Raw genomic sequence first — 15,467 nt, 5'->3', positions numbered from 1 at the left:
GAGGGTTAAGTGACTTGCCAGAGTCACAAGGAGCTGCAGTGGGAATCGAACTCAGTTCCCCAGGATCAAAGTCCACTGCACTAACCACTAGGCTACTCCTCCACTCATTCTACCAATAAGAGCCAACCTTATCAGTGATGTCACAATGGCTTGATTGCCCCATACTTGGCTCACTTCTGATATTGTGATGTCATAAGGGAAAGGGAAATGGGACTTGATATACCGCCTTTCTGAGGTTTTTGCAACTACATTCAAAGCGGTTTACATATATTCAGGTACTTATTTTGTACCAGGGGCAATGGAGGGTTAAGTGACTTGTCCCAGAGTCACAAGGAGCTGCAGTGGGAATCAACTCAGTTCCCCAGGATCAAAGTCCACTGCACTAACCACTAGGCTACTCCTCCACTCATTCTACCAATAAGAGCCAACCTTATCAGTGATGTCACAATGGCTTGATTGCCCAATACAGTTCCCCAGGATCAAAGTCTACTGCACTAACCACTAGGCTACTCCTCCACTCATTCCACCAATAAGAGCCAACCTTATCAGTGATGTCACAATGGCTTGATTGCCCCCTACTTGGCTCACTTCTGATATTGTGATGTCATAAGGGAAAGGGAAATGGGACTTGATATACCGCCTTTCTGAGGTTTTGCAACTACATTCAAAGCGGTTTACATATATTCAGGTACTTATTTTGTACCAGGGGCAATGGAGGTTAAGTGACTTGTCCAGAGTCACAAGGAGCTGCAGTGGGAATCAAACTCAGTTCCCCAGGATCAAAGTCCACTGCACTAACCACTAGGCTACTCCCCACTCATTCTACCAATAAGAGCCAACCTTATCAGTGATGTCACAATGGCTTGATTGCCCAATACAGTTCCCCAGGATCAAAGTCTACTGCACTAACCACTAGGCTACTCCTCCACTCATTCTACCAATAAGAGCCAACCTTATCAGTGATGTCACAATGGCTTGATTGCCCAACAGTTCCCCAGGATCAAAGTCTACTGCACTAACCACTAGGCTACTCCTCCACTCCAAATAGGTGGGAAGCTTGAGGAGGATTTCTACTGCTCATTTTATGGGGTGCACAGATGCAGATGTATGCCATTAGGGTTTGCAGGAGTGTAAAAAGACAGATGTTTGTTATTATGGGGTATGCAGATGTTTCTGTTGCTATCAGTTATGCAGATGCAGTCAGAAGAAAGTGCTGTGACAGCTACAAACATCTCAAGGCAAGTCACTCCTGAGGTCACCACCCTAATGGATCCAGTAAACGCTGGAACAGGAGTAAGGTACAGCAGACACAATCTCAGACACAGCTTGGGAGCACTGTTGATTCATCATACCAAAATAGTTAAAGATGCAAAAGTAAATTCCAGCCAAAAGAGTGAAAATTAATTTTCTTCATCACTTGCACCTGCAGAGATTCTAAGGTGTGATTTTTTTTTAACAATTATCCTAATATATTCCAAAAGAATTCTTGTAACAGAAAACACGCTAACCCGAATTACTGCCGGCCCAACGTGGCCACCGGCGGTACTTCTGCCTCAAGCGTGAACCATTTCTGTTGCACTGGAAAAAATTTTTATTTTATAGCGCGGCTCTAATTCGGCTTGATTTGCATACACTGCCTCCATTATATGCAAATCTCTTTCATGCATATTCATTGTGGATATCCTGAGAACCTGACTGGCAAGGGGTACTCCAGGACTGGACTTGGGGAAACATGACCTAGAGTTTTACCCCCTCCCTCTAACCCCTTCTTTCTCCCTCTCTACCTTCTTGTGTGATTGCAGTGCTATCCTATCTTAAATGCAGTTCATTTCTAATTTAATGTAGATTGTACACCACTCTGATCTGCTTAGAGGGGCGTTTTCCATATGACGTCTAAGTCACTAGCCTCAGCTTCATAAGTACATTAGTGCCACACTGGGACAGCCAAAGGTCCATCAAGCCCAGCATCCTGTTTCCAACAGTGGCCAATCCAGGTCACAATACCTGGCAATATTCCCCAGACGTTCAGTACATTTTATGCTGCTTCATCTATTCATTCTGTTTTCAAAAAACATATATGGAATCTGGGGTAGTGTGTAAATGCAAAGAGGGTGTCTACATGGGTGGAGCATAGGAGAGACATGGGTGATGCTGCCACTTACACGTGCTGCATTTGGGTGTCTGAGGTTATGCCAGGTCTAAGGCTGGTGTAACCGCAAGCATGCAAATGTAAGGAGGTTACCATTGTTTCCTCTTAGCTGAGTGGGAGTCCTCCATCAACAGTCCTGCCAGTGGGGGTGCTGTTTCACTATCACATTTTCAATAGTGAGAGACAGGCCAGTGGTGTGTAGCTACAGGGGCCTGGGCCCCTGCAAATTGACTCTGGGGCCCCCAGTTTGGCTGGCGGGGGTCCCCAGTCCCTGCCAGCTGAAGTGTTTGTCCCGCGCTGGTCTTGCTGCATTGCCTACCCTGCTCTTTTCAGTCACGCCGTGCACACTCGTTTTAGTGAAACTGAGCATGTGCAACACTTCACGTATGCTCAGTTTCTTTAAAATGAGTATGCGCGGCATAGCTGAGAACAGGACAAAATGCGAGACCAGCGCAGGACAAACACTTCAGCTGGCGGGGTTGGGGACCCCCGCCAGCCAAGGTAAATTCGTGCAGTGGCAGCGGAGGGGGGCCAGCAGCGGCAACGGGGTGGGCCAACATGTGCCCCCCCCCACTTTGGGCTCTGGCCCCCCCTCTATCAAGGTCTGCCTACGCCCATGAGACAGGCAAACTCTGCAGGACTCTAGGGAACCAGCTTGTCCCTAGTGATAGAAAAGACAATATTGAAACACCGCCCTCTACTGGCAGCAGTGGAGTTGGAGGACTCCCACTCAGCTTAGAGGGAACAGTGAGGATTACACTAATATTCGGGGTGTCCACATGCTGTTACAGAAATAGGTGCTCACTGTGTGGCACTGGGGTACCTAAAGGAAGTGCCCACTTATAGAATTTTCCCCTACAGGCCAGCAGTGTATGTGATTCTCCTCAGCTCCACTCCATTCCTATATTAACATAACGAATGGTGGTTGATGTTGCGCTGTGTTCCTGTGGGGCTGGAAGCCGCGGAATCAGAGTTGATTTTCAGACCAAAAATAACTGAAAAGCTGTCATTGCATAAATGCATTTTTTTTTTCTAATTTTTCAGAGCTTGAAAATTTTTCAAAATGTGAAAAAAAGTAAGTTGACTAAGTTTATATGTTTCTTGTGTCGAGGGTTTGCATTTGCACACGTGCAAATATTGTGGGAAACAAAACTTTTCAAAAATATGTATTTTTCATACACATCATTGTTTACTCACAAAGGGTGTCTTTAACCAAAGGTTGTTAAATTCCCGTTCCCTCTAAGCTGAGCGGGAGTCCTCCTACTGCATTGTTGCCACTGGGGGGTGCTGTTTCAATATTGTCTTTTCAGTCACTAGGGACCGCCCTCTACTGCGGCCGCCTCTCTGATATAACTTCCTGTTTCCTCACAGGCGGCCACATTAGAGGTCAGTGCCAGCGGCAGGGCAGCGTATGGGAATCGCTGGGTAAAATCGGGGAAAAGGGTGGAGGAAGGAAGGGGGAGATGCCAGAACTTGGCCCGGGGGGGAGGTGGACATCTCAGTCCTGCCTCAGGCGGCATCTTGCCTTGGACCACCCCTTTAGATGCCGTGAGCTATAGTGGCATCATTCCTAGCACAATATCGCTCTGAAGCAATCTCTTGATGCTGGTGTGAGTTCCTGGGCAGGTTTCTAACCATAATCTGCTTTTATTCTGTGTACGGAACAGGGCGTAGCCAGACTGCACGGTGGGAGGGGCCAGAGCCAAGGTGGGGGGACACTATTGGTCTGCCACCCCCCCCCCCCGCCCACTCCCCCCCCCCCCACCCTGCCGCTCCCCACACCACTGCCACAGCAAATACCTTGGCTGGTGGGGGTCCAGCGCCGGTCTCCGGCGCCACCATGTTGCCTGCCCTGCTCTGTCTTCCCCTCATGTCCTGCATGCCGGACGTGAGGGGAAGACAGAGCAGGCATTGTGGCGGCGCAGGAGACCGGCGCTGGACAACGTTTCAGCTAGCGGGGGTTGGGGACCGCCGCCAGCAAAACTAGGGGCCCAGAGGAAATTTGTGGCCCCACGTAGCTACGCCACAGGTACGGGGTAACTTTAATCAAGATTTCAGCCTGGAAACAAACCTTGAATAAACAGGTCCATCTCCCAAGTTCAGAAACAAGTATGTTCATCGGCTTCTCTGTCCTTTCTGTGTATTTTCAGCTATCTGTAATGTGCCTGTCCGACAAAGCAGATGAATCTCCCCAGTCAAACCACTCCAGTTCATTCCTGAACTTTGGTATGTTTACCAGAATGCATTTCTATTTCAAGTCATATTTATTTATTGCTTGCTGGGTTTTTCTTAGACACGCTGTGCATGCTTTTCCCACTTTTATGTAAATGTTTATGTTAGGCATTGCATGTGCCTGGCGCCTTTGATTGGATAAATGGCTTCTAAATTAACATTATGAGTAAATAAAAGATCTGCATATACCGTACCAAAGTTCACTTTGTGCATGGACGAGAATTTTTACAAAAAAAGCAAGATCTGGAGAAACAGACTAACGGTTACTGCTGTTGACTGAGCCTGGGGAGGAGGAGGGGGGGGGGTGGCAGAACTGGGTTCAATTCCCACTCTGGTGCCTTGTGACCCTGAGCAAGTCACTTAACTGTCCATTGTCCCAGTGGAGGACTGGCCTAGTGGTTAGAGTGCTGGACTTTTGGTCCTGGGGAACTGGGTCAATTCCCACTTCAGGCACAGGCAGCTCCTTGGACTCTGGGAGTCACTTAACCCTCCATTGCCCCATGTAAACCGCATTGAGCCTGCCATGAGTGGGAAAGCGCAGGGTACAAATGTAACAAAAATAAAATAGATACTATTGGAGATTCTACACGGAATGTTGCTACTAGTGGAGATTCTACATGGAATGTTGCTATTCCAGCAACATTCCATGTAGAAGGCTGCGCAGGCTTCTGTTTCTGTGAGTCTGACGTCCTGCATGTACGTGCAGGACGTCAGACTCACAGAAGCAGAAGCCTGCGCGGCCACATTGGTGATCTGCAAGGGCCGACTTCTATGTTGCTAGTGGAAAGCAACATTCCATGTAGAATCTCAAATAGTAGCAACAGTGGAGGAGTGGCCTAGTGTTGTAGGGTGGTGGACTTTGGTCCTGGGGAACTGAGTTTGATTCCCACTTCAGGCACAGGCAGCTCCTTGTGACTCTGGGCAAGTCACTTAACCCTCCATTGCCCCATGTAAGCCGCATTGAGCCTGCCATGAGTGGGAAAGCATGGGGTACAAATTAAAAAACAAACAAACTTAGATTGTGAATCCACTAAGAACAGAAAAAGAACCTGTAGTGTTTGTAATATGTTGTACCCCAGAAAGGGGTCAAGAATTCAATAATAATAATAATATAAAACATCTCTATTTCCCATACACAATCTGCTCTCCGAAGAAATTTTGACCTTCTGTAAAATTTGGGAGCAAGGCTGGCCCGACCACTAGATGAACTAGACGTCCACCTCAGGTGGCACAATTTCAGAGGCAGCATCAATGCTGAAGCCCCATCACAGCTAGCGCAGGGCCTTGGGCATCAATGCATGTTCGAGGCCTACTGGATTCCACCTCCTCTGAATTTCCTGTTTTGTAGGAGGCAGGGTCTGGCAGGCCTTAAGCATCTGCTCAAGGCCTGGTGCTGGCCATATTGAAGCTTCTTTAAACTAGCTGACGGTGGTCTCTGTGCCGTCATGGAGGGGACAGTGAAAGGAAGCTGCTGAACATCTTGATGGGGAGGAGAGGTAAGGGTGCAGGAAGCATAAAGATGCTGAACACCTTATTGGAAATATTTTTGTAGCGCTGAAAATGGTAGCCCGGCATTAGTTCCGGATTGGCGTGTGACAAGCCGGTTGCCCTGTGCCAACCCTTTAGTAAAAGGGGCCCTTGTATTAGGGAAATCCTGTTGGTCAATACAGTGGCGTTCCTAGGGGCGCTGACACCCGGTGCGGTCGCCGATGCGCCCCGCCCCCCTGGGTGCAGAGCCCCGCCTCCCCCGGTGCAGCGTGAACCCCCTCGTCACCCCCCCACCCCGGCGAAAGAACCCCCGGGTGCACGCCGCTGGGGGGGGGGTGCCGCGCGCCGGTCAGCTTTCGTTGTTTCCATGCTGCCTCTGCCCCGGAACAGGAAGTAACCTGTTCCGGGGCAGAGGGAGCATGGAAACAACGAAGCTGACCGGCGAGCGGCACCCCCCCCCCCCCCAGCGGCGTGCACCCGGGGCGGGCCGCACCCACTGCCCCCCCTTAGTACACCACTGGGTCAATAATTTACTGTACTTTAGCCACAAAACAAGTTCCTTTCAGCCCCCACAGCCAATCAAAACAAAAAAAACTGTAAGGAAATTTATTTCCATTTAAGTATAAAAGTTGAACCGTTATTTTGTTCTGACATTTTAACAGAACACAACGTGAACAGCAGCGATCCTTGCTTTCCCTGCAGCTAATTGTTTATCTGTTTCATTTTTAGGCTTCGGAAATCGTTTCTGTAAACCTAAAGGCCCAAGAAATCCTCCACCAACATGGGACATCTAAGCACTCTTACAGATGTGCAGTACACCAAATCAGAGGTGGCGAGTAGCCGGACACACTTCCCTCCCCCCCCCCCCCAATATCATGGCCGGTTAAATGGCGTTTAACCGGCAGTCCGCACATATTCAATAGGAGATGGCTGGTTGAATATTCCTGGTCAGGTTTAGGGCTAGATTCTGTATATCCGCACGGCAAAAAATTACACCTAGGCGTATTCTCTAAAGAATGCCTAAATTTTATTGACTAGACTTAAATTTCCACTCGATATATAGAATACGCCAAGCGACTCACCACGCGACCAAATTTGCTCACGTCCATTCAGGCCACGTTTTATGTTTTACTTGGTGTAAATCCCGATGCCTAAATTATGCATAGATCGGGTGTATTCTATAATAATGCGCATAGATTTTAGAACGACCACGCCCGACCCATGGCCACACCCACTTTTGAACTATGCAGCTTAGAATTTAGGCCCACCACATTATAGAATACGTGGAGGGTGCATATATCGAACGGGGACGACAATCTCTAAGGGCACCCATCTCTAAGCACGTCCCGGCGAAGGGGTAGGGAAACCGCTATTATCGAAAAAAGATGGGCGTCCATCTTTCGTTTCAATAATACGGTCAGGGTCGCCCAAATCTCAACATTTAGGTTGACCTTAGAGATGGTCGTCCTTAGGTCGTCCTTAGAGATGGTCGTCCCTGGTTTTCGGCGATAATGGAAACCGAGGACGCCCATCTCAAAAATGACCAATCCAAGGCATTTGGTATGGGAGGAGCCAGCATTCGTAGTGCACTGGTCCCCCTCACATGCCAGGACATCAACCGGACCCTAGGGGCACTGCAGTGGACTTCACAAATTGCTCCCAGGTGCATAGCTCCCTTACCTTCCGTGCTGAGCCCCCCAAAACCCACTCCCCACAACTGTACACCACTACCATAGCACTAAGGGTGAAGGGGGGCACCTACATGTGGGTACAGTGGGTTTCAGTGGGTTTTGAAGGGCTCACATTTACCAGCACAAGTGTAACAGGTAGGGGGGGGGGTGGGCCTGGGTCTGCCTGGCTGAAGTGCACTGCACCCACTAAAACTGCTCCATGGACCTGCATACTGCGGTCATGGAGCTGGGCATGACATTTGAGGCTGGCAAAAAAAAAAATTTTAATTTTTTTTTAAGGTGGTAAGGGGTTGGTGACCACTGGGGGAGTAAGGGGAGGTCATCCCCGATTCCCTCTGGTGGTCATCTGGTCAGTTTGGGCACCTTTTTGAGGCTTGGTCGTGAAACAAAATGGACCAAGTAAAGTTGACCAAGTGCTCGTCAGGGACGCCCTTCTTTTTTCCATTATCGGCCGGGGACTCCCATCTCTTAATAATGCCCCAGTCTCCAGCCTTTGCTATGCTTCCAACACCCCCCCCCCCCCCCCCCCCCCCCCCCCCCCCCCCCCCCCCCCCCCCCCCCCCCCCCCCCCCCCCCCCCCCCGTGACTTTGGTCGTCCCCGCGACGGACTGCAGTTGAGGATGCCCAAAATCGGCTTTCGATTATGCTGATTTGGGCGACCCTGAGAGATGGATGCCCATCTCCCGATTTGTGTCGAAAGATGGGCGCCCTTCTCTTTCGAAAATGCCCCTGTTAGTGAACTGTGCACATAAATCTCAATAAATGCTAATTAGCGCTGAAAATTGCTTCTTAACATCCATTCAACAGCACTGATTAGCTAGTTAACCAATTAAGTTATGCGCATTGTTATAGAATACACTTCGGTTTCTAGGCGGATTTTCAGGTGCCCTATATAGAATTCAGGGGTTAGCAGCTAACCGCTAATATTCAGCGCATTGCCGGCTAAGTTTGGCGGCCAAATCGGGCCACTGAAATAGCAGGCCTATAAACTTAACCGGCCAGCACTGAATATTGGCTTGGCTGGTTACATTTAAACCGACCACAATTAAACCGGATATTCAACGCCGGTCACCGCAAATGGCTCGGCACTGACTATCCAGTCTGACGCCGATCACGAGAGTTAGCCGGGCTGCCTCCTGAGGTCTGAATATTGGCCCCAGTAAAAATACACAATGCTTCTTCAAATTCAAGATAAAGAAGTTTGGCAGCTATGTTAGTTACATAGTAACATAGTAACATAGTAGATGACGGCAGAAAAAGACCTGCATGGTCCATCCAGTCTGCCCAACAAGTCAACTCATATGTGCTACTTTTTGTGTATACCCTACTTTGATTTGTACCTGTCCTCTTCAGGGCACAAACCCTATAAGTCTGCCCAGCACTATCCCCGCCCCCACCGGCTCTGGCACAGACCATACAAGTCTGCCCAGCACTATCCCGCCTCCCAACCACCAGCCCCGCCTCCCGATCTTGACTAAGCTTCTGAGGATCCATGCAGAAAAATAAAGGTTAAAGAACAAAAAGAATAGGAAGTAATACCTTTTTTTTAACTACTTTAATACATTTCTAACTAGCTTTCAGGAGCTAAAACGAAATCCCTCCTCAGCTCAGGACAGTCCTGGAGTATACGGGCCCAATATTTAGGACGATTTAAGCTATTAGGGGAGTATTTCATGGGCGGAGTCCAGGGCCATGCCTAGGGTCTCCGGCGCCCCCCTGCAGTTGGCCCCGCCCCCCCCGAAACGATCGCTACACTACCCCCCTCTTCTCCCCAGATCCTTTTCCTTTTTTTTTTTGTTTAAATTTACCCCTGTCCGGCGCGTAGCGTTAGTGAGAAGGAGGCGGCGCTCCTCCGCCCCGATGTGTCAGTCTTCCCTTCGCTCAGTTCCCGCCTTCTTCTGACATCACTGATGTCAGAAGAAGGCGGAACTGAGCGAAGGGAAGACTGACACGTCGGGGCGGGGGAGCGCCGCCTCCTTCTCACTAACGCCACGCTGCCGCCTGACAGAGGGAAATTTAAACAAAAAAAAAAAAGGAAAAGGATCTGGGGAGAAGAGGGCGAGGTAAGCATGGTGGGCGGGGGCGCCCCCAGAGGATGGCGCCCTCCTGCCACACTTACCTCGCTTACCGTGTTGGCACGGCCCTGGCGGAGTCAGCACTTGGCTGGTTAAGTGTCGATAGTCTGCTCTTAACTGGCCAAGGTAACCACATAATAGGACCACAAAAAATGTAGTGCTATTTTTCATGTGTTTTGCCATAGTCATTTAAGTGCTGAATATTAACCTGCTGTAGTTTTACCAGCTCCGTATATCTGGAAATTCATTGCCTGAGCTGGGGGATAAAACCGGCAGTGCTCAGCAATCTGCTGATCCCTGCCATCTTAAAATCAGTCCCTGCATTTTTAAAAATGTAGTAAAGTAGTTAAATAAAACGGTGTCACTTTTTATATTCTTTTTCTAAATTATTATCCTTTATTTCTTAAATGTAGTAATTAAGCTGTGGTAACCAGTTTTTCTGCTAGTGCTCTAGCAAGGGCCAGGGGTGGGCAACCTGCAGCCCACCACTGAATTTTACGTGGCCTGCGAAACCATAGGAATTATACATAGAAAACGGCCCACATAAATTTTATTAATCAGAGTTTTGTCCTCAGTGGAACCCAGGGGCGGACTGACAGTGATCTAAGGGTCATTGCCCCCCCCCCCAGGCCTCCGGCACCCCCAACTTTGTTTCCAGCACCCCCTCCCCGCACACTTCAGCTTCCCCAGACCTACCTTAAAGAGCCCTGGTGGCCTATTGGCCTTTTCGGGTGCAGGAAAGAACCCCATTCTTTCCTGCAGAGACTTCCTGTGGCACTAGCGGTTCTCGGCAGACATTTTGAAGATGGGAGGTGCTGGACAGAGCAGCGGCAGCAAAGATTGAGGTTCTTTCCTGCCCCTGAAGAGGTCACATGAGCAGCAGGCCCTTCAAAATAGGCCCAGGGGGCTTTAGTGTGAAGGAGGGGGAAAAGGCACCACGCCCTCCAGAGCCTCTGGGTCCTCAGGCACTGCCCAGTTGCCCATATGGTCAGTCCACCCCAGGTGGAACCGTTGAAGGACACAACAACAGGACAAGGCTTATTTGACAGTGGTAGCAACTGTTTGGAAAGACAGAAGTATTACAGCAACAGACCATTCCGGTAATAATTTATGTTCATTCTGTTGTCACACTGAGTTTTGTTGGCAGCGAATTATACGAGAGTCCAAGAAAGCAAAAGGGCAGATGGTCTGCAAACTCCAAGACGGAAAATCAACAAAGCAGATCGTTATGAAAAAATGTGTCGGGCTGTACTGTATATAATTTTTAATATCTATTAATAAATTACATTTTTTTCATAGCGAATTATACGATGCATTTGTTAATTTTCTGCATGTGGCCTGTTTGGGAGAGTACTGACATGCCCTCTGTGTGTAAAGGTTGCTCATCCCTGTCTTAGACCACCTCAGAAAAGCAAGGCCTGTCCTGGTATTATCTCATAACACGCATGGATTTATGCGATGCACAAATTCCCTTAGTTAGCTCAGTATCCTTGTTTCCCTTGTTCAGCTGTTTGCTTGGCTAGATTGTAAGCTCCATGAAGCAGGGACCTTCTCTTACGTGTATCTGTACAGTGCTGTGTAAGGGGCACTTTCGCAATGATAAGCAGGGCCACCAAGAGGGGGGCAGTGGGGGCAAGATTTCCTGGGCCTGGCCTCCAAGGGGGTCCCAGCGCTGAGGTCTGTCTCCCTCCTACTCTTGTGTCTGGACCCGGGTGATTGCGTTAACGTGATAACCCAGTTCCGGCACACAGGAGCAGGGGGGCGGCCGGGGGGGGGGGGCAGTGGCGGCCCGAGAGGAGGAGGAGGAGGAGGGCGGTCTGAGTGGAGGGGTGGCGGCTGCCACCCGAGTGGGGGACACAGGCAACTGTGGCGGCCCTGCCCCAGGCCCAGCTCTGTCTCTCGACGGCCATGATGATAAATAGTAGCAGTAGCTTTTCTATCCAATAAGAAAGTGCTCTCGAACATTATGGCCCAATACTTAAAACAATTAAAAGGTCAGAAAGGCTCCTGGCCATTTAAATCATCGGTCTGGACTAGCTAAGCACAGTTCAGCGAAGCACCACTGAAAATGTCCAGTTAGTGCGCAAGCTGAAATTGGCTATTTTTGGGGGCATTCTGGGGGCGGAGTCAGCACTTGGGCTTCCAAGGTAACACATAAAAGTTGGTCGAATCATGGCGCAGTTCACCATAGCCAGTTAAGTGTTGAATACCACACCACCATCCCCAGTGCAGGCCATTTCCAGCATTACAAAAATATTTTCTATTTTTGTTGCACTGGTGCTTACCTGGCAGTAATCGGGCAGCGCCGCGGGCTGCCCTGTTACCACTGGGTTAGCTCGGGAGCCCTTACTGCCACCTCAACGGGTGGCGGTAAGTGCTTCCCTTGAAATGGCTGCGTGGCAATGGGTTCACTTACTGTACAGTCGTGTCTTTTTGTGAAAAAAAGACAGCATTTTTGCCTGCTGCGGCAAAAGGGGGCCTCAGCGCGCGTCAAAAGCACATGCTGACGTTAGCGCAGGCCCCCTTTTACCGCAGCTTAGTAAAAGGACCCCTTAACCAGCTGTGTTTTCCAGAGGTGTAGCCAGACAACAGATTTGGGGTGGGCCTAGGCAAGAAGTGGGTGGGCACCAAGTGTTCCCCCCCCCCCCCCACACCAAAAAAAAATCTCAGCTGGTGAAAAACGCTCCTTTCCTTGGCAGTCTGTAGCAGGCATGCGCCCGAAAGCTAGAGCATGCGCAGGTGCCGGTATTGTGGACAGTAGCGTTTTCGTTACCATCAGGGGGAAGTCTCAGCTGGTGGAGCTTGGGATCCCCACCGGCTACCGCTAAACGTGTGCTAATATTGGGTGGGCCTGAGTGGGTGGGGCCCCGGCCAGTGCATTTTTTCTAGCAAAAAAAGGTGCCAGTACTCAAATGCTAGGCCACTCTTCAGGGGTGGGATGATCACTGAGGGGCTCATCCCATAATAGCCAGGCCCTCTGCAACTAGTCACAGAATCTATGACAAAGCAGAATTGGTGTGTAGAGCCTGAGCTCTTTCATTAAACCTTGGGGTCCCTGGGTCAATTTTAGCAGACAATGGAAAAGGTGCCGGTACTCAGTACCCCCTCAAAAAAAAGCCCTGGCCCCGGCCCACCCAGGCCCACCTGTGGCTATGCACTGGTGTTTTCGCTTGCCCCTGTAGATGCAGAAATTCAGAGCCACAGCCCAGACATGACTGCAGCCCGGCTGAATCTGGGGCCCTATATTCACTACCCAGTTTAAAATACTTCTCGTGCAGGTCACTCTGTGTAGATTTCCTGTTTATACTGATGGATATGTTGAGTAAATCTTGGTAAATACGTAAATATATAGAGATAGATATGAATTATTTAAAAAAAAAAAAGAATGTTATTTATGAAGACACATATATATTTTATAAGATCCTGTTTACAGCCTGTCCATTTATGGTAAATAAGGGCTTTTGTACAAGAATTTTGCCATATTTGCAGGAAGGGAGGATCCGGGGAAACAATTCAATTAATAGATTGAGAATTGTGTTGACTGTTGTTTACTGCAGTAGGCTCATCGTTGTTTATCATTTGAGGATGGCTTTGTGCTTATGTAATTTGTTTGAAATGTTGTCTGTGTTTTATTGGGAACCATTTAGAATTTGATGAGAGATGGTATGTAAAATATTATAAATAAAATAAATAAAAACCAGTGTGTCCTGGTATTACATCCTTCCGAACCACGGCAGTCTTGTCACCTTCCCCTCTCTCCCTCTCCCTCCTGTTGTTCCTCTTTCCCTCCTCTGACACTAATTACTGTATTTTGTATTAATGTTGCTTACTAGACTATTGTACGCCACATTGAGCCTGCCCATGGGTGGGAATAATGTGGGATATAAATGCCATAAATAAATAAATAAATAAATAAAATTAAAGGCGATGGAGGAATGAGGACATGCCACCTTCTAAGTGTGTTGTATTGGAAATAAAGATCTTACAGTTGCTGAGTTCCCAAATTAACTTTTGAAGATTGCTTCCAGTGTGTGTTACCATCCTGTCAATCAAACATATAAACAGCGAGTGGACCGACTCACTCGCAAATGCGCAGTAGAGTCTTCCCTCTCTGTCCCGCCCCCCGTGTCAATACGTGATGACGGGGGGGGGGGGCGGGACAGAGAGGGAACCTGCGCCGCCGAGGTTGCTACCGCTCCCACCCCCACTCGGAGTTGCTGCCGCCGCCACCCCTCACCCGGCCCGGGCCCTCTCTTCCTTCTGAACTTACACATCCATTCGCCACAACGCAGCAACGCACATCAGCTGAGCTGCCCCTTCCTTCTCTGCCTGTGTCCCGCCCTCCGCTGACGTACATCAGCAGGAAGGGTGGGGCCACAGGCAGAGAAGGAAGGGCCCACGGCCAGCTCAGCTGTTGTGCTTGCTGCGTTCGGCAAATGGATGTGTAAGTTCAGAAGTGAAGAGAGGGCCCGGGCCGGGTGGAGGGGTGGCGGCGGCGACTCCGAGGGGGGGGGGGGGAAGGAAAACCCTAATACCAGCCCGTTTTTACTGGCTCAACGGCTAGTATTTTCAATATAGTAACATGTGGAGGGGCATAATTGAACGGCGCCGGCCATCTCTATGGGCGGCCATCTCCGGGGCCGGCGCCGGTAAGTGGGCGGAGCCAACCGTATTTTTCAAAAAGGGCGGCCGGCCATCTTTTCCTTCGCTAATACAAGTAGGGCCCGGCCAAATGTCAGAGCTCGCCGGGTTTGAGATGGCCGGCATCGGTTTTCGGCCATAATGGAAAATAATGTCAATGGCATGACCCGTGCAGCGCCCCAAGCCCCCCTTCCACCCCGAGTCCATCCTGTGACTGCTGCAGTCATTCTCCCATCCCAGTTTCGACCACTTGCTTATTTCTGAACCATGCAGCAGCAGCTAAACCAACCGCTGTACTTCAGGCCAGAATGAAGACTGGTCACTGGATATTCTCCACCTCCACCAACCTCTAAGCCTATCGGCAGATAGCCCAGTTCCCTACTAGTGACATGGTCATGCGATGCTCTGTAGCAGTGCTACTGTGTCACCCTAACTTCACATCTGGCTCTTCCGTCCTCCAGGGTTTTTCCTCTGCCAGAAACCCAGCCACCACACTAAAGGGATCATGGTTGTGCGTGGCAAAGTGCCATCACCATGATTTAGTGTCCTCAGTGGCTCTGAGATGCAGCATGGCATGGCAGGCAGACTAGCAGGCAGTCGCAACAGTAGACCAGCTGAAGGAAGGGGTTGATATTGAGGGGAGGGAAGGGAATGGGAGATCAATATTTGACATGGGGGGGGGGGTGCAGTGAGGAGCTAGGAGAGGGAAGGGATAGATGCCGGACATGGGGAGGATCTAGGGCTGAGAAAATAAGTTGCCGGACACCAAGGGGAGGGAGATCAGGGGATCAAGACCAAAGAAATGCTGGACACCTGGGGCTGGGAGATAGGTAAGAGATGGTCATGGAGAGATGCTGTACACCTGGGGAGGAAGAGGAAAGGGAAAGAGAGACGCTGGACACCTGAGGGGGGAGGTTTGGAAGGAGAAATTTTGGACTATGAGGGGACAGGTTTGGGAAGGAATTATGTTGAGTGTGGAAAGATAAGATCTTATGTCATCCTGAGGAGGCACATGGCTGAAAGATTACCTACGGTATCAGATACCCTTGTGCTGCCCCTGGTTGGCTGTATAATCATAGCAGAGGTAACAGGGCTTATTTTCTGGCTGAGGAGGGGCACCCAAGGGCCACATGAAACTAGGCAGTGCAGATGTTCCTTAATTTAATTATGTAGTATCTTAGTTTCTAAATT

The 15,467-nt window shown here is 49.6% G+C and overlaps 1 protein-coding gene across 1 annotated transcript in view; it reads left to right on the top strand.

Annotated features, from left to right (window-relative positions):
• Positions 1 to 7,055, top strand: part of PTPN22 (protein tyrosine phosphatase non-receptor type 22) — an 85,355-nt gene extending 78,300 nt beyond the window's left edge. The window contains 6 exon segments of the mRNA XM_030221142.1: positions 1,187 to 1,278; positions 1,281 to 1,298; positions 3,194 to 3,224; positions 4,300 to 4,309; positions 4,311 to 4,375; positions 6,599 to 7,055. Of these exon segments, the coding sequence (XP_030077002.1) occupies positions 1,187 to 1,278; positions 1,281 to 1,298; positions 3,194 to 3,224; positions 4,300 to 4,309; positions 4,311 to 4,375; positions 6,599 to 6,663 (281 nt within the window). The 3' untranslated portion in view covers positions 6,664 to 7,055.
• The last annotated feature ends 8,412 nt before the right edge of the window (positions 7,056 to 15,467 follow it).

Source organism: Microcaecilia unicolor, chromosome 12, assembly GCF_901765095.1.
Source record: "Microcaecilia unicolor chromosome 12, aMicUni1.1, whole genome shotgun sequence".
Lineage (NCBI taxonomy): Eukaryota > Metazoa > Chordata > Amphibia > Gymnophiona > Siphonopidae > Microcaecilia > Microcaecilia unicolor.
This window is presented reverse-complemented; position numbering and strand designations above follow the sequence as displayed.